We start from the raw sequence: 22,375 nt of genomic DNA on the forward strand, positions 1-22,375 counted from the left end.
GCGTAATTGGCCAGTGTCAGGCCGGGGAAGGAAGAGCTTTCATGTTTTGAGGTAAGTACACAGATGCACCACATTTTATACAAATCAGTCCATTTCTGTAAGAGAAACACTTTTAAATGGCAGAAAATCCGATACGGCTTTAAGGGTTGAGGCCAAAACATTGTTACCTGCATTTGACCTGCATTAGCTCAATATTTCAGCCATCCAAACAAGCCTAGCCCATACCACCTAAATGTCATTTGAATGCAAATAGGATAAAATAAAAGAAATGCCAAATAGAATGCTAAAAAATTAAATAGGGGACCACAGCCGCAGTAAAAATAAAATTTTAAACGGTGGTGGGGGTGATTTTGGAAGTCTCCATGGGTCTATTTATGATGTATATGGAAGACGTGTACACTTACAATATGTCTTTCTGCAGTGCAACCCCCAAGACAAGATTAAAAACAAACAAGCAAAAAAAAAAAGATAGAAAAGGATTCTGACACAATTAGACATTGTTTTCATGTATATTTATTTTAAAATCAATTTGTTTGTATGGTGGACTTCAGCTGTGAGGTTCTTCAATGTGTATTCAAGGTTTGTCACAATATAGAAAGGAAAGTGCATGTTTTACAAAGGAAAACAGGACAGTGCAGCTTAAGCGCTGTATTTCTCTTTTTTAAGGTTTGCTTTCATTTGAGCAACAGGCTGTTTTTGTCCTTAATCTAGATAACAGGCGTCTCCATCTCCCACTTAAATAAAGTCTTTACTTTTGTGAAGTTCTGTCCATCAACGGGGAAGTCGAAGTGATGTTTAAGAGAGCCGCGAGGAGTGGGGGAAGGGAGATCCTTGGGCCCCCATCGATCTTCCTGCAAGAGGCTTCTGGATGATAGTCTTCACATGTTGGTGTTCATTCGCGTTTGGCTGTTGGCAGTTGAGAGTTCCCCTTGGCCGCCTTCTCTTGGAGGGGACTGGAAGGGAAAGTGGAGCTGTAAATTGATGGCCTCCTTTTAGAGTAATACGCACAACAGGCAGCCAGCCCACATAAGGCACGGTAAACCATGACAACCTGCTCCAAATACAAGCCCTCAAGGTCACTAGATAGAGGAAACATAATTACAGTTATTCAAGATGTGGAGCGTCCGTTCAGAACATCCGCAGAAACATTTACAAACCCAAGGTCCTGAGAGAAACCTGGTCATAATAAACGAGCGGTCATAATCTGCAAGAAAACCAAGAGGGCAAACACACTGGACTGCATCGGCCAATTCATTTCACATTCACGTGTTTGTGCTTAAAGCCAACAGGACAGCCTTTTCTAAACCAAATTCCAATATATCCCTGAGAAATATAGTCTGAGTGTATGGGACATCATGGCTCAATAATGGATAAAGGTGGAGAAGATGGAAGGGTGTAGGCTAAAGGTGCAGGTAGAGCAGGAGTGAGGGAGGAGCCTCTACCCTGGTGACCCGGTTACCTTCACGTGTATCTGGTTACGCAGCACAGCAGCTCTTAGGATCATGGCTTTGGCTCGTCTCTGGAACTCCTTGCCCATCTGTAGAGACTTTTCAAACGTCGTGCTCCTCTGATCCACATCCCTGGCATACAGAATCTGGGAGACAAATGCAAAGATCGCACCATACCCCAAACAGTCACTGTGCCAACTCAATTCGGGGGGGAAAGCTATTGCTGACGAGCCCGGCCCTGTGGTTCAATGCGTAATACTAGGAAAATGTATTTAATAATTTCATAAAACGTATGCTGAAAGAAATATTCGGGTCACAGGACGGGCATAACTGGGATATAAACAAAACAAAAAAGACTGCATAATGTGTTTTATGGGCTGGACTAATATTATGCCTTATATTTCAGACCCAAGCAGTTCTATGAGGGCATACAGGGGTAAAAAGCATAGTGTAATGTTAAACCTGACAGAAGCACAGATAGCTTTGCCCGGGGATGAGGAACATTATAAGCAGAGGGGAGAGAGACCGGGCGGGCGGGCGGACAGCGAGGGACACCTGCCTTGCTGTGAGAGTCGATGCGGCCGTTGATCAGCCCCTCCAGGATCAGCTGCGTCAGCTCGTCCTCCAGAGCCCCCACCGTGGTGTTAAACGCCAGCGCCATCCTGTTCATGTCCGCTGACACATAGGGGCTGAAGTACTGCCAAACCAAGGGTTAAACCCGCTCCGTCAAAACAACGCGGCCACCGCTCAAAGGGGAATGACGCTCCCCACGTTACAAATAGAAAGGCCATGGCCATTTCACGTAATTAGGTCCATTACATTACAGCGGTGACGCTGTAAACACATCGCTCTATTACCCAGAGGAGCAGTTCCAGACATCCTCGTAGCCACGATGGGCTAGAACTCAAGTGACCTGTGAGGGACTGGCTTCCACAACAATTTGCTGAATTAGCCAAAATGCTTCCGAGTCGATACAATTCGCACACATATCTCACAAAATTGATTTGCGATGGGCCGTATAGATGAATCCTTCCTTGGAGAGCTTCCCATCAGTTAAGAGTCAGCAGTGCTTAAAAGCCAGCCTTTCCCATGGCTGAAGATTTAAGACTTAAATTCAATATCCACTCCTGACTGGCCAGCTAGGTGGCACAGGTGAACACCAGACCTCAGGGAACTGCAAGCGAACACTGATGCCCTGCAAGCGTAATTCTGCACAACATAACATGAGAAAAGCACAAGAGCTTCCAAAGTAGCTCACCTGTATGAGAGCCCTGTTCCTGATTTGTGTGTACAATGTCCTTACATGTGGTGCCAGGTACATGTCTAGGAGAAGGTTATCCTGAAACATAAAGAAAGCCCAATAATTAATTAGCAAAACCATATTAGCCACCAAAAGGATTCTATTGCAAAACGTACACTTTATTAGGTAAATGTGGTCAAGAGGTCCAGCTGTTTTTCAGAAGAAATGTGATCCAAGTGACTTTGACCGTGGAATGATTGTTGGTGCCAGACAGGGTGGTTTGAGTATCTAAGAAACTGCTGATCTCCTGGGATTTTCACACACAACAATCTCTTCAGTTTGCAGAGAATGGTGCAAAAAACATCCAGTGAGCAGCAGTTCTTCTGGCAGAAATGCATTGTTAATGAGATAGGTCAGAGGAGAATGGCCAGACTGGTCTAAACTGACAAGACAACGACAGTAATGCATCTCTGAACACACAACACATCAAACCCAAGTGAATAGACTTCTTAAGTCTTCTGCTACTGCTGCCTAAAAAATAAGTTAAAAAAAAAAACCTAATAAAGTGCTCACAGTGTGTATATACTGTAAAGCTTGTGAAACTAGAGTGCAGTGCAAACATCCTGGATGATCGTATTGTTATAAGCAGAATGTTATTAGAAGCAGGGAACAACTGAATTAATAGAATGAGCAAATCCATACATAGAAAATTGATTCAAGGATAACAGTAAGATTTTATGAACCAAATTATAGTGAACAATCTAAATAGTGGTTATATATTGTAGAGTAAAACAAGCTTCCTAGGGTGTTTTTTAGGAATTAGAATTTGCTTAATCTGAACCGGCAAGCAAAATCCATTGAGCTGAAGCATAAATGTAGCATGAAGTGCTGATACTTTGACTCCAAACTTAATAGTCAAAAATGGCACTGCTGCCAAATGAATTTGACAGCGATCATAGCAAAATTACTCAGATATCAAAGTAAAGTGCCTTTTATATTGCCGAATATGAAAAGCAAATAACCACCTGCGTCAAGATTATGCATTCAATCAATATTTAATGTTTTGGCTGAATCAGAGATCATTCCAGAAAGAGAATGCACACAGAGCACGGAGCGCTGGAACAGGAACATTTCATACGGATCATCATTACATCCAAGCCATCTGATATGCCTATAAGTGGTTTGCCCTGCAACTTGTATCTTTTATTGTAAATACGAAAGCAAATACCCAACAATCATAAGCTCACGGACAGGCTAAAACTGATAAACAACTGTCTGGCCTACCATGTTAAAAGAAATCCTCACACCGATTATGTATTTATTATGAAGTGCTGCCAATAAGCCGTGCCATGGATATTACATTACATTACATTATTGGCATTCGGCAGACGCTCTTATCCAGAGCGACATACAGTTGATTAGACTAAGCAGGAGACAATCAGGGTTAAGGGCCTTGCTCAAGGGCCCAACGGCTGTGCGGCTCTTATTGTGGCGACACCGGGGATCGAACCACCGACCTTGTGTGCCCCAGTCATTTACCTTAACCACTACACTACAGGCCGCCCCCACAAATATATACACAAAGCCTGTGCAAAGCAGCACAGCTCACCATGTACTATAAGGCAGAATGCATCAATCTCCTTCCTGTGACCTTACAGCCTACACAATCAACAGCAGAAATCTTGGCTCTTTGGGGAGAGGATGAAAGGAGCGATAATCCTCTTGAATGGAACACTGACGCAGCTATGCTAAAAGACTTCCTTTCGTGTAGAGAGTGCAGGTGCGTATTAGGCGGTTAAAAAGGCGGGAGACTGCGAGTGCGCCGACCTTCATCTCGTCCAGCATCTTCAGGCAGGAAGCATACTTTGACTCGTAAAACTTGAAGATAATGTCCCGGACCTGCGGCTCCAATTCTAAAAACAATTTAAAGGAGCTGCGGAAGAGGAAGAAGTTCAATAAAGGACATGTTCCAGTTTATGTTTTTACATGAAAGACAAAGAGTTTAGCAGGGGGAAAATATAACCCACAGTGCTCTAAAGCTAGAAACAAATAGCAGTAAATGGCCTTACATTTATGTAAGCCCACATGTCCAGCCCTGACCCCTCAGTTCAGACTGAAATTACAGAAAAAGGACCTTTTGTGCATGAGTAATGCTTATAATTATCAACATTAACTTTAATTGGACGGGGCTAGGTTTGGCTTGGGCTTATGAACCGAAATAAATCACTGGCTTCATGTCATGTCAACAGAATTGGACCGGAAAGGGCTAAATGCTTGAGCAAAACTCTGAGGAGACGGCAAAATAAAAAGAAAGCATATAACGTCAGACCTGAAGTGTTTTTATTATGTATTTCTTTGGAGCACTGAGCAGTTGCTTTTTACGCATTCAATGTCTTCAATGAGCATGTGAAATGTTTTTTTCTCAGCATGTACTCTGCAGTACTTTTGACATGAAAAAAAGTTGCCTTATGCAACCTATTCACTTGAATTTGTATGCCCGGTAATACCGTGACATCACGCACCTGCTGGAAATGACATTCCGCTGCAGCTCCTGCCGGTCGAAGGTGGCCAGCGCACACATTCCTCCATACACCGCTACGTTACTAGGGGAGAGAAGCTGGACAGCAGGCACAATCGTTAATCAACATTCTTTTATTTATTTTTATTTCAGAATTTTCCATTTCTCTCCTAATTTGGTCGCCAACTGTACCCTATCTATACTAATTACCCATGTTATCTTGGATACACCGCATACGACATGTGCATATAACCACGTCCCCCGGCGGCACGAATGGATCTAACGATCCGGAGAGCGACACGCCTTCTCCAAGCCACGTCGTCTCCTAGTCGTATCACCTCCAACCGCAACTAGGACTACAACGCTGTTGTTGCATGCAGCGAGCCGCTAATGACCATTCGGATTTAGGCCACAGAGCAGTTTGGTGCACTTACAGAAGAAAGACATTTTCTAGCCTCTCTACTCAGCCATAACTTACTAAATTGTGGCCTTCGACACAAATCAAGCATAGGAGCCTGAAACAGACACGATGAAAGATAAAGTTTGACAGTAGACCTGTATTGGCCTCCTCACCTCAGGGAAGTCGCAGTGGTCGAATGAGGCCAACAGGAAGCACTTTGCGGCCTGCTTGTACTTTCGAGAGGCTAGCTCTGCCAAACCTGGCACGGGAGGGGAAAAACAGTCAGGGCGTCATAGAAACTTTCACCAAATGTGCGTCTGCACCCATCAGCTCAGTAAACTACTGCTACAGCATCTGATCTTAGTTTAGCCTCAGGACTAGAGCACCCTAAAACTGACCTCTAACTTTGGAGATTCTGCCTCTTTCTAGGCACAGCTAAAACATGGGGATTCATAATTACCTGCAGCACATTTTAATTTGGTGAGGACTCCTTGGTTTTGACTATCTCTCTCTCCTCGTTGCTAAAAGAAAATATATATTTCAATATCATACAACCCAAGTCTTTATGGAATGTTAAAAGGAATAATCATTCAAAAACATTAATTTAAAAAAAACACAACATACCTCTGCAATCTCTGGAGTTGATTCTGCTTTGCTGACATAACTGAGTACATGAGACCAGTTCTGGAGGTAAACGCTAACCTTCACAAAGAACAAAATAACATTAGTCTGCCCTCTAGTGTTGTAATTGTAATATGGTCTGATCAAGAGCAGAGTGTTAATTTAAAAACGAATCAGCAAATGGATTGGTATGTCTGAGCTGGGCACGTAGCTGTGCTACTGCATATGTTCCTTACCTTAAGTCCCATGCTGATGGCAAAGCATAACACTGTGCACACCCGTATTACGTTACAATGTGTTAAACACATGCAGCCGAACTGCGCATACCTTGATTACATTAAGACACATATTGATGACGTTCTTGGCGCTAGTGCAGTAGTCTCTGGCACGGGAGTAACACTTGAGAGCATTGCTGAGGTCACCACAATCTAAATAATGATCTCCAAGGTCGTCATGACCCCTCCTGTAGAGGAAAAAAAGATCTTCACAGTAAGGGTGAAGCCACAAAAGGGTACTGGAAGTACTGTGCCAACAATAACTAATGCAACCTATCGCTGCATCAAGGCAACAATACACATGATCACTGGCAACCACTAATGGAAAGCCCCGGAACGCAGCTGTTCTTAAGGGACGGTGGACAGATGCATTCATTTGCATGTCTAATCAGCTTCACAGCAGTAGGGTCTGCGCCGGTACCTCCCCATGCAGCACACTGTCTGAGTGCAAGCACGTCTAAACCACCCGGACCGACTTCCGCTGCCCTGAGAGACTCTTCAGAGATCACGTTACATTGCAATTACAATCACTTAGCAGACTCTCTTACCCACTGCGACTTACAAAATGAGACAGCCTCATGAACACACAAGCGCGGTATCACCAATAAGGCTCTTTTACCAGCAAACCGTGTTTGGTTAAATGAACAAATTAAGCATCGGAAATTTTAATAGTTAATTCCACTGTGCAGCTGACATATCTTTACACAGCTTGGCCTATAAAAATATTATGAAAGGAAAATCAAAAAGAGAGAAAGATTGCTAGTGAGCACCAGGTGAACCATGGTGCTGTCTGAAGATGTGGGTGGAAAATGGGCAGGATTCCTGCTGTTCTGATCACAATAGAAGGTCATTCCATGGCTGGGGGGCCAGAACAGGAAATGTGACCAAAAGGTAGCAGAACAGATAAGTCTGGTGTGTATAGTTTGATGAACACTTGAATATACAACCGTGTAATAGGCTAGCACCAATTTTTTGGAGGTTCATGACTGGGGCCCGGAAGGTTGGTGGTTCAAGCATAACCATAATAATAATCCCAACAGCCGTTGGGTCCTTGAGCAAGTCCCCCTTGCACAAGGGGGGATATTATTTGCTTAGTCTAATCAACTAAGTAGCTTTAGTTAAAAGCATTTGGATGAGCTGCAGAGCTCTGGTGGCAGAGGCAGGGGAGTTTCAGTAGTGCAGATGGTGTGATTAGAAGGTGAGGAAGGGGTGGATTCTTAAGTTGTACAGGAAGAATCTTCATGCCTGCTGAAAGGCAGAAAAATTCTTTGCTGTTTTTTTGTCTCATGCCACTTTGAGACTACTGGCTTATGAAGGGGGTACACAGGTCGACACTCACCTTATACTCTCCTTGATGGAGTTTCCCTTGTAGTTTTTCAGGTCAGTGTCCAACTTCTCAAGTTTGAGCAGAGCCTTTTTCCTGGTGGACTCCGCCCAGGCTGTGTCGAGGGGAGGGGGCTCCACCCCGCTCTCTGGAGCTGCGTCTGCAGCACCCTGGACCTCCCTGTCAGTTAAATGAAGCCCTCATCACTGCACAGCCAATGCCATGGTTAACGGAGTCAAAATCATCTCCCATCTTCAGCTCCCCATGAAATCTAATTAACTCAAACCACATACAAATAGGGCTGCATATAATGAATGCAACTGACCACCTACCTATTTCACTAAAAACCAATACTCTATAAATCTGACCTTTTTTTAAACACACTATATTTTAAATCTCATTACTTAGCATAAGGCCGGATATATTTTTCCCTGATTGGGTATGTTCTTTTTTAGCTGCATCTTTAAAAAAAAAAAGAGGAAATTACCAAAATAATTACCAAAAAAAAAACAGAGTAAAAAAACTGTGGTTTAACCAGGATTTCAAATAGTTGACTGATCACCATTCCACACTGCCATTGCAAGCTGTACCAAACAGATAGATAGTGATATTACAGGCTGATGTGGCAATTCTATCAAAATGGCCTTACCTAGTGGCTTCAGTTAGCTTCCGGTGGATTTCCTCATAGACATCAACATTGAAGGTTCTTTGGACGAAGGACAGAGCCATCTTGAGGGCTTCGATGCGGAGCTGGGGACAGTGGTCTGCGATGAACTGTAGCCTCTCGATCCTCATCAGGCCGCTGTAGCTGGAGGCATACTGCTCCAGATCCTGCAGCAGAGAAACAATCTGTACCGCAACTGGCTGCCCAGGCTGCCTGGCTGTCACACCTGTTCTGCCAGTCCTCAGCCACGTCTGAGCATGCACTCAAGTTGCTTTTCAACGAGATACACTCTGCAGTCCATAGCACATATAGCCTAGCAGGGATCAACACCTTGCAGCCCTCTAGGGCAGAGAGAACTGTTGGTTTCCACCCTCTCTTTACCTGGAAGTGAGGTGTGAAGACAAATCAGTAGCACTAATTACCGGGCAGAAAAGAAAACCAAGGGCTTGATTTCAAATTGAGGGGCAGAGTTGATGATCCCTGATAAGTACCGTTCATTTTCACATATTCCACATCATCAAAAAGGTCATCTGGACATTAAGTCATACCAGCGTTGGATTTTCCACAACATAATTGGTGTCAGACGCATTCTGTTGGTCTTCTTGGGGATCAGCATCTATCTGCATGGGCTCCCCAGCCCCCTAAGAGGAAGAAACCCTAAGGTAAGATACCCCTTCAAAAAAAAAAAAAAATACCACAGCAAAACAATCCAAATATCACAACCATGAACAGAATGAGTCAAAACATGAAGCACAGCCAATTTCCTACGATTAGATTTCAGGATTCTAGACTTTAAAAAAAGGTTGCAAAATGTTGTGTTCTGCCATTATTTTGAGAGTCCTGTTTTCACAATTTCCAGAAACAGAGAAGTGCCGACTCACACTTCATATTTATTTTAATAACCTCTGCTGCACCTGGGCAGAGGACAAAAACAGAGGGGTAGGCGCAGGTGGGAACAAATTCTGTGAAGTGCGTAGTAAAATGCTGAGACTGAGCAGCTTGCGGGAATCTTTGACTGCGTTAGGAACCTGCTTTGCATATCCAAGCCCCTGCAGGCTGGCACAGAACTCCTCTCCTGTATGCTCAAGTCAACAGTCACAGCAACCCACACTGCTGCTATCTGTGCACGCCGATACAGCCCAAAGAAAATGAATATGAAGAGCATGAAAAACTATCGAGGGACGAGTAAATTCAGATTTGAGATCCAAATAATATGGAGACATCTTAACAGCAAACTGGTTTACATGTATATCACAACTGGATAATAAATGTACAACTGTATTAACACAGGTGTTTGTCGGTAGCTACTATATTGATGGAATTCCAACAATGTGAAAATATTGCTCACATTTACAAAGACAGATTAGAACAAGAAAGGGGACCCGCCGAATGCATACATTGACAAGTAAGTTAAATACTAGCTAGCAAAACTGCAGACAAAATTAAAATCAAGAACATTACCGTCGCTCCTAGCATCAATGTTTTGCCGAGACTCGACGAACAAGTAGGCGCTTACAGCAAGATCGCTTGTAGTAACTGATACTTATTCAGTTAGCTAGAATTACTCGATGAAAGCTAACTAAACGTTGGTAACCAAAGCGTCGTTACATCGTTAACGGCTCAAAGCCAGGCGGCAGATGACCCAAAACTGAACTGTTAGTGTTAGCAAGCTAGCTAACTAGCTGTATGGCTACTGCATGAGCCCCCCATTCCATGTTAGTTGTGAGGAGCCGCTAATACCCCGCCAAATTTACATGCAAATTAGCCACAAACGAAACGTTCGAAAATGTCAATATCTTACCAAAATTATGGTAAGTAATTACTAACGTTAGCCAATTCACTGGCCTAACGTTAGGTGGGTTGGCTAGCTAGCAAGCTAGTAACTTGTAATAAAGTTAGCTATAAAGCTAACATAATAACCCAGTTGGCTATGTAGCGCGACATTAACTTGTATACATCATGTTACTATATTAGCAACACCGAATATTACTCGATCCAAAGATTATAGCAAGCCTACTAGCTATATTGTCACATCGGTCTGGGATTGGTAGCCATCAAGCGAGCACTAGGTAGCTAGCTAATGACACATCGGAATTCTGATTATCCGTGGCTAAGCTCGTCTAGGTAGGCTGGTAGTTCGTTTTAAAGCAAGGCACACATTTTTCTACAAAGAAGCTAGCACACCTTAGGTTAGCTGTCATACATTACATTTGGCATGCAAACAATAGTTAACTTGGCTAACAAATCAAATCCTAAGTTTGGCGAGACTATCAAGTAGCTATCAATAGAAGTCTTGTAAGTTATGCTTTCCCTGTTTATGATCGCACCATGCCATCCAAGCGCTGAGGTAGCAACACTGCACACCACTTTCGCATGGTTATAAACACAATTCCGAAATTTCAATCAAAGAAGCTACCCCGCTTTAGCTGAACTTAGCTAAAAAGTTGTCAAGACCTTCTCTTCCTAATTTGTCATGAGTCGGAGGCCCTTGTGATTTCAATCAAAAAAAATACCCAATGTAAATAAACTGTTATAGGGGATGACGAATCATACGTCTTTTTCGCGCATTCTTCCGAGAATACGTGTATTGTAAATATGTATTCTAAAACATTCATTTACCTGAAAGTTAAAGACCTGCACTGGCAGAGGCATCTCCTTTCTGTCTCTGCAGAAACACGAATCTCACAAACACATCCGGGGCAAGAGAGGCACGTCCCGGTCGCGTTATGACGTATTGAATGAGTATGCAGTATACGCATACAGTTCTGCGAAAAGTATAAGAATTCGAGATTAAGTGGGATGGAGCTGCTGTTTTGTGACTTTTGTCTTTTTTTCTCTGTGATATGCCTTTGCGATTTTGCTACTCTCCCCATGGCTTATTATGTCTGTATGTGATTGTAAAAAAAAATGATGTGTAATTTACACATGATAGCATACTGTGTTTATGTATTTTAGCATGTCATTTAAAACGCTACAAAAGTCATAATCCTTACCCTGAAGCTTTATAATAAAGAATATAAGTGTATGTTGTAGGCTATGGATGTGCACATTGTGCTGGGATGTGGTGACAACTTTATTAAAGATAAGACATTAAACATTGTACTGACCTGATTATTTCATATATATCACATCATATCTTTGACAAACACTCAGATCTTTGACAAACACTGATCTCTGAACACACAACATGTCGATCATTGGAATGGATGGGTTACAGCAGCAGAAGACCAGGAAGTCCAAAAAATAAGTATAATAAATTGGGCCTACATAATAAAGTGATTTTCAATTATTTTCCTCCATAATGAACATAAGTCTGCCCAGGCATCCTCAATTCATTTCTCTATTAGGTTACCAGGATGTTAGTGTATTATTGTGTTGCTGAAGTTCTGTTTTCAAAATTGATCTTTTCAGTACTGTAATGAAATATACACTCACTGAACACTTTATACCGACTTATTCATGCGATTATCTAATCAACCAATCTTGTGGCATCAGTGCAATGCATAAAATCACGCAGATGGGAGGCAGGAGCTTCAGTTAATGTTCACATCAACCATCGGAATGGGGGTAAAATGTGATCTAAATGACTTTGACTGTGGAATGATTAGTGGAGTGGTTTGACAAGGTGGTTTGAGTATCTCAGAAACTGCTGATCTCCTGTGTTTTTCAAGCACAACAGTTTCTAGAGTTTACTCAGAGTGGTGCGAAAAACTAAAAATATTCAGTGAGTAGCAGCTCTGTAGGCAAAATGCGTTGTTAATGAAGAAAGTCAGAGGAGAAGGGCCAGACTGGTCAAAGCTGACAGGAAGATGACAGTAACGCAAATAAGCACACATTACAACAGTGGTATGGTATCTGAACACACAACGTGTCAAGGTTTCACAAGCACAGTACTGTCCAACCATAAAATATTAGAATAATATGGTTTCATCAAACCTGCTTATTGAACAGCCAATAAGAGGAGGTTGAATAACTGTGATGGGAGTGAACGTTTATGGCCCATTGTGGTTACCCAAGAAACCTCACCTTGAAGCAGAACATCTACTTGCTTTTTAGCTACATCTGCAGTCTTTAAGTTTTAACTCACTTTGGACCATCACTGCAAAGGCTAAAGCATATCCAAATGTACCATTCATTTAGAATTTTGTAAAACATAAATAAGATATAGGCTTCATATATTATTAAGGCCAAGATTGTAATATAATTGTGTCTTGGGTGACATAGCCAGTTGTAACTATGGCCACGTGATGCATGACAGGCAATAATGAAGCCCATTGAGGGATGTTTTCATTTCACCGTTCTTCGACCATCTCATTGCACAATATTAATTCCCCACTGTTCATTCCTACAACAGATGTGCAGCCATCTGGCCCCATGGGAAAATACTGAGCTTGTGGATTGCAGAAATATAAAGGTGAAATCTGTGCAAATCTGTTAATTGCAATTATGTAATTAATATAATGAATTAATTAATCCAACTTTTAGATGAAAGCTTGATAGTTACTGCCCTGGCAAATACCTCTATCTCATTGCAGAATGCAAAGGAAAAGTAACTCTTCTCCTTACCATGAACAGGTTGTGTCTGAATGATAACTCTAGGCTACTGGTGTTTCAGTCACCAGGTCTCCACGTGTGATCACAGTTTGAGATAATGTAATAAATCATGTCCATTTTGCCGGCGGTGAAGGCTTTGTTGTTGAGTGGAGGCGTTGGGATATTATGACAATATTATGACTTGTGCTTGGGATGAAACCCAGCAGTAACCCTGCTATAATACAAGATTATGTTTGTTTTTAGTAATTATATCACCTTAAACCAAAAGATATAACAAATGAGCTTTATAACATGCGTTCTTGTATTTTTTCCTCTCAAACCCCATTGACACTACCCTGTGGCTTCCCGAGTCCATCACTTCAACCACTGCAACAAAAATACTTTAAATCATTTTGGGCGTCACTTCAGACAGAGGGCGCTGAGTTGCATCCTACGCGCTTTCGGCGAACTACAAGAAACACAGGGTTAATAATCCAAATTCAACTGTTTATAATCTTGGATAACGGAGGTCGCAGATAAAAACAGCAGCAACAGCGAGACTGTTTGACATTGTTACATTCTGTGGGTCTTTAACGAGTGAACAGAAAGCTGAAAAGACGGAGCGTATCGTCTTTACTGCCTGATATGGCTAAAGTTTGATATGTGGTTTCGTCCCAAGTGAAAGACGGAACAAAAGGAAACGACGGACGATGGAATGTCTGTCTGCTAGCAGTTAGCTCGATTTTTGGTGCTTGCATTCTCCTTCTGTGCCAGCTGCTGAGTTCCACCACTGCATTGTAGATATTTGTTTTCAGGTTAATAGCACAGTAGCAGCACAGTTTACTTGGGAACTGCATCATGCACCTTCGATTGTTTCTCGGTAAGATGCTATTTATCTTGTTTTTTGTTGGTGATTTTTTGTTTTGATTAAGTTGATAACTAATGTAAGCAATTCAAGATTGTTTAAATACCAAGCTGCCTTTGTCCGACCTAACGATAGCGAGGTACCTGGAGCATGAGGGAACAATTCAGGAGGGTAGCCTCTGTTTCGCTGTGTTATAATTGTGGATTGTGACATCATGTTTTCAGTTGGATAGTCTAACGAGTTGTTACATGCCTTGCATGCGTAGCCTTTTAACTAAACTGATTCGATTTTCAAGCTAGTTATGTTTATTTGACACAGTAGCTAATACATTTATTAAACTATTGTGTTAAAAGAAAAACTGCTCAATGTAAATTAATGATAAAACGCTGTAAAAAGCATACAAAAAAGGCTGTTTAAAGCGTTTTGTTTGTAAATTGCGCCAGCTGTTTCACATTGTAACTGCCGGATCCCTTCGCTACAAGAGTTTGCATTTCCCGTGCCCCGCTCTAAAAACTTTCCACTTACAAAACCAAAGCCTGAATGTTTCTCGATTTGATTCAAAGGGCAAAATGATTCGATGCGATCTTATTTTGTCATGGCGGTGACAAGTACATAAACAGCGATGCAAGCAGAGATCGCATTTATCTGCATTAGAAGAAACGCACGGAGTATAATAGAATTATCAGGAAACATACACTAGGTAGGCTACGCCAAATATGTAAAAAAAAAAAAAAAAAAAAAAAAATGTTAAAAAAAACATTGGCTATGTGACGTCTTCAGAGGAGCCGTGCCCTACCTCCAATGCATACCATAATCCAATGATGACACGAGTATGCCAAAAATCTGGTTATGTCCTTAAATGCCACTGTGTTGCTTAAAAGGGACATATTATAACGACGTTAAAGCCAATTTTGCTGCTCATTGAGAGCTGTCAAGAAAACCATGTGGTTTTAGCATTGACTTTCTACGAATACCATCTGTCGCTGGTTTCGATATCAGGCCTAAACCTAAAATAGAAAACAGTTTGCGCATTCAAGTCATTGACAAGCTCCCTGTTTAAAAGAGATATACAATATCGGTGTAAAATTCTACCACATTCATATTTTACTCAATTAAAACCCCACTCTCCCAGCCAATACAGTGGCACTGCAGTTTGCGCCACTACATAGTAGAGAAAGATGTACTGTAAAAACGACAAGACTGTGGCCATAAGTAAAATGAATAATAATTAAGAAACTGCTTTGAGCTGCATTGCTACACATTTAATAGGCTAAACCTAGGATAGCTGTTGGATCAGTCATTATAAGATGAATAAGAGATTATTTGAAAGAATAGTAGCTACTTGTGTATGAAGACAAGCCCCTTTGTGAGGTGCACTGTCCTAAGCTTATTCTGCTTGTGTATAGGCTTCCATGTGATGTAAGGAATGAGCAGCACAGGGGAGAGTCAGACTGGCCCTGGTGGCTGAGTCCCTCATAAGGAACAATGCACGTCTCCCGTGTCGGCATCAGCAAACTCTGCTTCCTGCTCTCCCTGGCCTTCTGTGCCTTCCTGCTGCTCCTGATCCCTGGCCTGCAGCCCCTGCAGCGCCACAGCGACCTGCCCCAGCCTCTGCCCCACACAAGGACCACAGGCAGCAGAACGGGGACAGCCAGCCGACGCTCTAGCTATACAGTGGCCGTCCCACTGAAACGACCCGGAAAACAGCATGGCAGTGCTGCCTCTCGTTTCAGAACTGGAGATCCTAAGAATCCGGACACAAATGGCTTGGCTCGAGCTGTGGGCAGCACTCTGTCCACAGGTAAACACAACGCCTCCCCGATTTGGGACCACTACCCTGCTGGCCTGACTGGACTTCACCCGAGAGATCAGCTGGGCCTGAGAGACATTTTTATTGCAGTGAAAACAACAAGAAAATACCACAAATCTCGACTGGACCTGCTCTTCCAGACCTGGGTTTCTAGAGCGAAGGAGCAGGTAGGGAAACCAGACACAACGTATTTCACATTCATGAATATTTTCTCATCAATATCACAGTTGACTCCTGACAACTCCGTATGATCAGACCCATTTTCTGACATAACCAAATCATTTGGAGCTAACTATCTCTTGTATCAATTATAGGGCTGTATTCTGCTACATGCATTCACAATTTTAAATGCTTCCTCTGGAAAGTCACCAAATGCTGTGGAAATTATCCCAGTCATGATCTGTAGCTATTGTGATGGTTGACTGATTCAGTTTGGCTATGGAATCTGGCAGATGTGCACAAGGCAGTTGACTCTGTGTCTATAGCTAAAACGCTGTTTTCTGTGGTTTTCGGCCCAAAAAAATTATTGTGATTTATAACTCATACCAATCATGGATTTCATCAAACCCAGGATACATTTGAATGTAGACTTCCATCCGCCAAAGTAATCACACAATTTGAGTATGCAGGCAGGAGATAAACTCCCCTCCATTAGGCAAACTATCATCTCTTTGAATGAGCGATGCAGGAATAAGTTGAAGGCACATAACCTGTCGATAAGAATAAATTGATGGCACACCTGCTTTACTCTGCTAATGAAAGTTGACATACAATAAGAAAAGCGGTATGCAGTTAGCCATCGTTTCCATTAATAATGAAAGTTTTTGTTTTTTTGTCAACATCTTGAAAATAAGGTGTAAGATTAGCACAAACATTTCAGTACACAGGAGGACATCCTCAAGGTTCATGCTTGTGCTGCCGCAGTACTGCACAGCTACGTGATAAACAAATCCTGGTCAATGGAAAAATGAAAGCACTCAGCAGGGCCTCTCAGCCACTTGTATGTGGAAGGAGGACTCGGGGCGAGTGTGGAGTGTGAGAAGGTCAGCTCTGAGGGTGGCATGAGAGAGCGTGTTTATAAAGGGAACCGCGAGCAGGAGCCAGTGGATGTGGGGGGCAGCCTGGAGCGTGGCGGCCTCTGACTGCCTGGAGTGAAAATCCCAGGCTGCCAGGGGACCGTGGGCCCCAGGGAGGAAGTTCCTCAGCAACTTGAGACTCCGACACACATGTGTGTGTGACCCGGAGAGCAGGCCGCTGTGTTTGTTTTAGCCCAGGAATCTCCGCCTGCTCTAAAGGCTGGGGAGTGAGCGGGGGGATGGCCGCATGGACTGTGTGCATGCCCTCTTTATGCAGAGCTGCCTCGTGGGTTCATGGGGCTCGAAGGGACCTCTGGGCATCTGAGACCCTTTGCCTGGCTTCTGTTCTTTTCACTTAATAAGGCAGAATTTTAATAAGAGAAAGTGTAGGACCATGAGCTGAATTTTGGAGCTGCTAATAGCCCATGGCACATCTCCAACTTGTAAAACACAGATTTACAGCAGGCCTCTTTATACAATGGCCCTCTGTTCCCCAACTTCAACAAAAACGAAAACATTTGGTCCTGAAATGCCTCATAATGTCAAGGTCTCTGCACAAAAGAAAGCTATCCAACATTTCATAATGGAAGGCTAATGAGGAGCATCTTTGCTCTTCATATTGAGATAACGACACACTGCTTGTTAGGATTTTGTTTGAGGCAGAAAGTCGATTCAATTCTTCAAGAGCAATAGCTTTCACAGCTCTTGGTCTCAACTAGGTGTTTGATTGGGGTCAAAGGTTGTGTGTGTTGTTATTATACAACCACTCAGTGTCCTCAAATGTCATAGGAGGACTTTTAATTATAAAACCTGTGCTGTTGAGGAAAAAAATAATAATAATACGGCTTGGGTCTGAAAAAATGCGAACAGTTCTTGGTCTTTCATCAGTAAAGTGGTTCCTGTGGTTTAACTTTCCACAACAGTGAAAAGCAATGGCTAAAGTGGCATCTGTAGATACTGAAAGATACTTTATTCACACTTTTTCCCCCTTTTAATTCATTACAAATGGAACCATAACAAGTGAGACCTTTGTCATAAGGCCTCAAAAGGGGCAGGAAATCAAAGCGTGGATGTAACACTGGCTGATGTAAGAGCATTGCAATCTTTTAAGAGCTGTCAGGAACCTGGATTTATTCACCAGTGAATGCGCTGCATAGACGATAAATGCCCCAACTGGCGTCTCAGCTGTTTGATCAGGGAGGAGAGCTCTCCGCCAGCTGCTTGTGGCTTCGCTCTCTCCCCCACCCATGATGGATTCCATTTTCTCCCCAGAACGGGGGGGGGCTGGGGGGGCTGGGCAGGGCATGAGGCAGTGGAAAGTCCAGTATTGCTGGACAACAGGGGCGGCAGCACGGTTTGCATTCCAAATTTAGCATGGCCCAGGCATAGTTGTCACTCACCTACACCTCCTTCAGAAATGGCAGTTTCAGCTCACATGGTTGGCAGTACTTGGCACCTAGGGAGCAGCCCTCTCAACCGATTATCTTAGAACAGGTTTGGCTTACTGGCATCTTCACCCTGACGTAAATGGAGGACGCATTGTGATTTACATTATTTGTCAATGGAGTCAAATACTTAACAACCCATTGTTTTTGTATTTTTCAGACGTTTATCTTCACTGATGGAGAAGATAAGGAACTAAGGAATAAAGCTGGTAAAACAATAGTGTTCCTGATAAATGGGATGGCAAATGGACAGAAGTTGATCATGTTAAAATGTACTGTTATTGCTAATATTAGCCCAAAAGCAAAATGGATAATATACACATTATAGTGTCATTGGGTTGGCAGAAATCAGGTCAATTCCATTCTTCCAGAAACGGAAATTGAATTAATAAAATAACTAAACGCAACTAAAATTCATGAAGTTGAATGTTTTCTTGTATTCATTCTGCAATTAATCTTAACCTTGGCAGTCAGCACCAAAATGCAGATCTTAGCATGGCACAAACACTCCCCTGATTATTCTTAAGATGTAGAAAAAAAACTTTGCTGTGCTCAGTAACTCACTCGCCCACTCTCTCTCGACTCTCTCTCTCTCCCAGGAGACCATGTTATCAACACCAACTGTTCGGCACAACACACACGCCAGGCTCTGTGCTGCAAGATGTCTGTGGAGTACGACAAGTTCATTGAGTCACAGAAAAAGTTGAGTGGCTCTGTCTCAGAGAAACCCTACTGGGGGGCTTGCAGATTGTGATACCAGGGGGGTCATGGCAGAAACTACTGAGGAAACCCTATATATGCTTTTTCTACCTTTTAATGACCCAACTTGTGTTGTAACCTACATGTTTCCTCTTATGATGGTTTAGGCAGACCTAATGGCAATTTATAACAAACGGAGGAGGTGGCTCAGTGGTCTTTGTGTCTTGTGTCTGTGTAGGTGGTTTTGTCACATGGACGACGACAACTATGTGATCCTGCCCAGCCTGCGGCTGCTGCTGTCGTCTTACTCACACACGCAGGATGTGTACCTGGGCCGCCCCAGTCTGGACCATCCCATCGAGGCAGCCGAGCGGGTCAAGAGTGACGGTTCAGTGAGTTCTCCCCCCCCCCCCCCCCAATATATACATTTCATACCTGTAGCGAGATGGATCCATGATGATAACAACCTCCTTCTTCTGTCCTTGATCACTCTCAAAGACATCAGTGAAGTTCTGGTTTGCCACAGGAGGAGCCGGGTTCTGTATCAGCCGTGGTCTGGCACTGAAGATGAGCCCATGGGCTAGGTGAGCCATGGAATCACTCTTGCTGGAACGGGCCTCAATGACTAAGCAAATACATTTTCATTGAGTTGCCACTTCACTTTTTATCCTTAGCCTTTTCTTGCTGAATCAGTCTGCTTATTTCTTTTAAAAATCATCATACAGCTGAATAGTCATATGATAAAAAAATGTTTTAAATGTAAAAGCCTCTGGGTACAAGCTCTGTTCCTTAACCACTCTACTTCTACCACTCTAAAAATATTTTATTTGAAACCAGCAATGTATGCTTAGCCCCTTTTTTTTTTTTTGTGTCCGGTAAGATGGTACCCTTAACTGAGCTGCCCTATTGCCTCTGCTTCAGCTTGGGGAACTTCATAAGCACAGCAGAGAAGATCCGTCTACCTGATGACTGCACCATTGGCTACATCATCGAGGGCCTACTGGAGGTCCAGATGACACACACCCGGCTGTTCCACTCCCACCTGGAGAACCTGCAGAGGCTGCCCAGTGAGACGGTGCTCCGACAGGTCAGACACACTGACAGATAACAGGCTCTCAGTCCTAAAGGGCACATATTTAAATAACCGTGTGCCCATTTGAAAATGTCAAGTCTGAAATTGTGGTGTGTTGAAGGATGGAGTTACGGCATCATTTATCATTATCATTGTTCAGAAAACCCTGGTAAGTGTTGGTAGAACTCAGGAGGGAAGAAGTGATGAGTGATGCTTGCTTGTGCTCCGCAGGTGACCCTCAGCTATGGTGGCTATGAGAATCGGAGGAATGTGGTCAACGTTGGTGGAGCGTTCTCCTTGGCGGAGGACCCTTCAAGGTAGGCCCATGGTGCCGATCTACAGTTCTGACCTGAAAGAGAAGCCTTCTCAAAGCTCAGATGGTTGGGTTTTTGTAAATTCAAAATTACTTGGATACATGCTTGTCTTGTATTATTGCTTCTCATGTTGTGGATACTCACTGAATATTTTGTTGTCTTTGCTTCAGGTTTAAAACGGTCCATTGCCTACTTTACCCAGAAACGAGTTGGTGCCCCACTAAAAAACACCCCTGAATCCCATTCAGGGCACACTGCTGGCCAACTCCCCTGAATTTCACCAGCTGGATCACTGTCCATTTCCCTTACGAAGAGTAAGCTCAGCACAGGGATTTGGATATTTTGAGCTGCTTCCTCCTCTATCCTGCCTGGGAGTCCACGGACTGCTGTCAATGGTGCTCCATTCCGTTGTTCTCAGAATGACTCCTGTGACTAGATGCTGGCATATCAACATATCAAAAGCTTTATATCAAGGGCTGTCGTGTAGTGGTGTAAGTTGGAAGTTCAGGAAGGTCTTACAGCGCAGAGCTGGGATGAGATGCAATATTAATTTATTTTTTACTTTCAAAGGTTCACTGGGCTTATTTTAGCACAAGCTCAAGACCAGGGCCAACATCCTGAGAGGGTTTTCTTGGAAAGTCAGTGTTAAAGGGAGGAACAGAGTTCAATCTCTGTTTTCCTGAATGCAAGCAATTCAAGACTGAATATGTTTTGTGCCCAGTTGGTACAGCATGCTGCACTGTGGCACCTGTCATTTATTTTATGCTTTTAATGGTAATATTCACCGATTTTATCTTTCACACAGGAACAAATATTGCAGAAACCCTATAAACAGGTTGTAATCTTTCCTTAGACCTTTGATCCATCTAAATGATAAATAATGACTGAACATGTTACCTGTCAGATGAGTGGTGCAGATATTTGGTCACAGATATTTTATTACATTCATGATTTTGTATTTCTGAGAATAAATTTACTATTGACTGTTAGTTATGATTTTATTAAAATGCTGTGTGATCCATTGCTGCAGTATTTTACCTAAGCGGAAGGTACTGACATCACTGCAGGCCAGTGTTGAAGATGAACAGGTCATATCTAAGTTGTGATTTTTAAAATTTTGTTCTGTCATCTTTTGCTGTTATACACATTTTTTAAAATAAATAAATTGTGCAGCCAACACACAAAACTTAGTGAGTAGTGTGTCTTTTTTGGAGTAATTTACAAGACAAACTAGGGGTGTTGAGAGAGCTTAATTTAGAATTTTGCTGATTCACTTGCAAAAAATGTTTTTGGATTTTGGAGTGCAGAACATGTCTACGTTCTGAAGCACTCTGAAGCAGACTGAAACAATGACCAATAAATATATCAGATATTTTGTACTCTTTATAAGTGTAATTTCAGTTACAGTTCAGTGACAGGAAGAGACATTTAAATTATGTAGGAATGCATTGCACATGGATTTCTGGAGACATTGCAGGCATTTATTGCTCTCATACCATTCAGGGCTAATTCGCTAATAACTAGTTCCAGGTCACAATTGAATTTAGGGAACCTAAGCCTCATTTCCTCTTTTCCCCCTCCTTTGCATGGATATTGGTTTTTTTAAACACCATTGGGATAATAATAATAATAATAATAATAATAATTAATAAAAGCAATTAGCAGTTTTCTGATTTGTGTGACAAGTGTGAATATATGGGTGACACCTTGAAGTCTCAATGACCATAAACATACTATAGACATACACAGACCAGCAGCATCCAGTCTCCGCATCCACTCCCATAAGGTCTGAAATTATTCCTTGGCATAGTCCAAGTGCTATATAATGTAACAGAACTGTTAAAGAAAAAAGTCACATTCAATCTACCAATTTAGCCCCTTGAAAAGACTGACTGACTGACTGACTTTAGTGAAATAATTCCACATAGCCTGCCTACAATGGGAAACATTATGCTGACCCAAAGGAGTTGACTCCGGTACATAGCATTCTGCACTCCATATCCTTTAAATGGTCATGACATTTTATGGGACTGAATCAGCAAAATTCTGAATTCAGCTTCCCCCCAGTGTT

General features: G+C 42.5%; 2 protein-coding genes across 3 annotated transcripts; one reads left to right on the plus strand and one right to left on the minus strand.

Annotated features, from left to right (window-relative positions):
- Positions 1 to 497: 497 nt before the first annotated feature.
- Positions 498 to 11,230, minus strand: LOC133117085 (COP9 signalosome complex subunit 1-like). Of its 2 annotated transcripts, none has more exons than XM_061227205.1 (14): positions 11,110 to 11,230; positions 9,039 to 9,131; positions 8,476 to 8,657; positions 7,842 to 8,006; positions 6,555 to 6,690; positions 6,231 to 6,308; positions 6,067 to 6,127; positions 5,780 to 5,865; positions 5,211 to 5,305; positions 4,516 to 4,621; positions 2,707 to 2,787; positions 2,008 to 2,145; positions 1,460 to 1,594; positions 498 to 953 (listed from the first exon to the last, which is right to left on the minus strand). In XM_061227205.1, the coding sequence occupies exons 1-14, from the start codon at positions 11,140 to 11,142 to the stop codon at positions 879 to 881; spliced, it is 1,464 nt and encodes a 487-aa protein (XP_061083189.1). In that variant the 5' UTR covers positions 11,143 to 11,230; the 3' UTR covers positions 498 to 878. The 2 variants fall into 2 exon arrangements, with proteins under 2 accessions (XP_061083189.1, XP_061083199.1); XM_061227215.1 differs by lacking the exon at positions 11,110 to 11,230 and adding an exon at positions 9,952 to 10,128.
- A 2,268-nt stretch (positions 11,231 to 13,498) lies between these two features.
- On the plus strand, positions 13,499 to 21,490 carry rfng (RFNG O-fucosylpeptide 3-beta-N-acetylglucosaminyltransferase). Its single transcript, XM_061227227.1, has 9 exons — positions 13,499 to 13,903; positions 15,295 to 15,865; positions 18,380 to 18,428; positions 18,819 to 18,921; positions 19,157 to 19,310; positions 19,417 to 19,502; positions 19,840 to 20,005; positions 20,222 to 20,307; positions 20,475 to 21,490. The coding sequence occupies exons 2-9, from the start codon at positions 15,374 to 15,376 to the stop codon at positions 20,539 to 20,541; spliced, it is 1,203 nt and encodes a 400-aa protein (XP_061083211.1). The 5' UTR covers positions 13,499 to 13,903; positions 15,295 to 15,373; the 3' UTR covers positions 20,542 to 21,490.
- Positions 21,491 to 22,375: the final 885 nt, after the last annotated feature.

This window comes from Conger conger, chromosome 2 (genome assembly GCF_963514075.1).
Source record: "Conger conger chromosome 2, fConCon1.1, whole genome shotgun sequence".
NCBI classification, from domain to species: Eukaryota; Metazoa; Chordata; class Actinopteri; order Anguilliformes; family Congridae; genus Conger; species Conger conger.

Coding starts and splice junctions, on each gene's coding strand:
- LOC133117085 (XM_061227205.1), bottom strand. CDS start 11,142: ATGCCTCTGCCAGTGCAGGTCTTTAACTTTCAG. Junction 2,146..2,706: donor GGAACAGGGCTCTCATACAG/GTGAGCTACTTT, acceptor TTGGTTTGGCAG/TACTTCAGCCCCTATGTGTC. Junction 1,595..2,007: donor GCATCGACTCTCACAGCAAG/GCAGGTGTCCCT, acceptor TTTGTCTCCCAG/ATTCTGTATGCCAGGGATGT.
- rfng (XM_061227227.1), top strand. CDS start 15,374: ATGCACGTCTCCCGTGTCGGCATCAGCAAACTCTGCTTCCTGCTCTCC. Junction 15,866..18,379: donor TTTCTAGAGCGAAGGAGCAG/GTAGGGAAACCA, acceptor TGTATTTTTCAG/ACGTTTATCTTCACTGATGG. Junction 18,922..19,156: donor TTCATTGAGTCACAGAAAAA/GTTGAGTGGCTC, acceptor GTGTCTGTGTAG/GTGGTTTTGTCACATGGACG.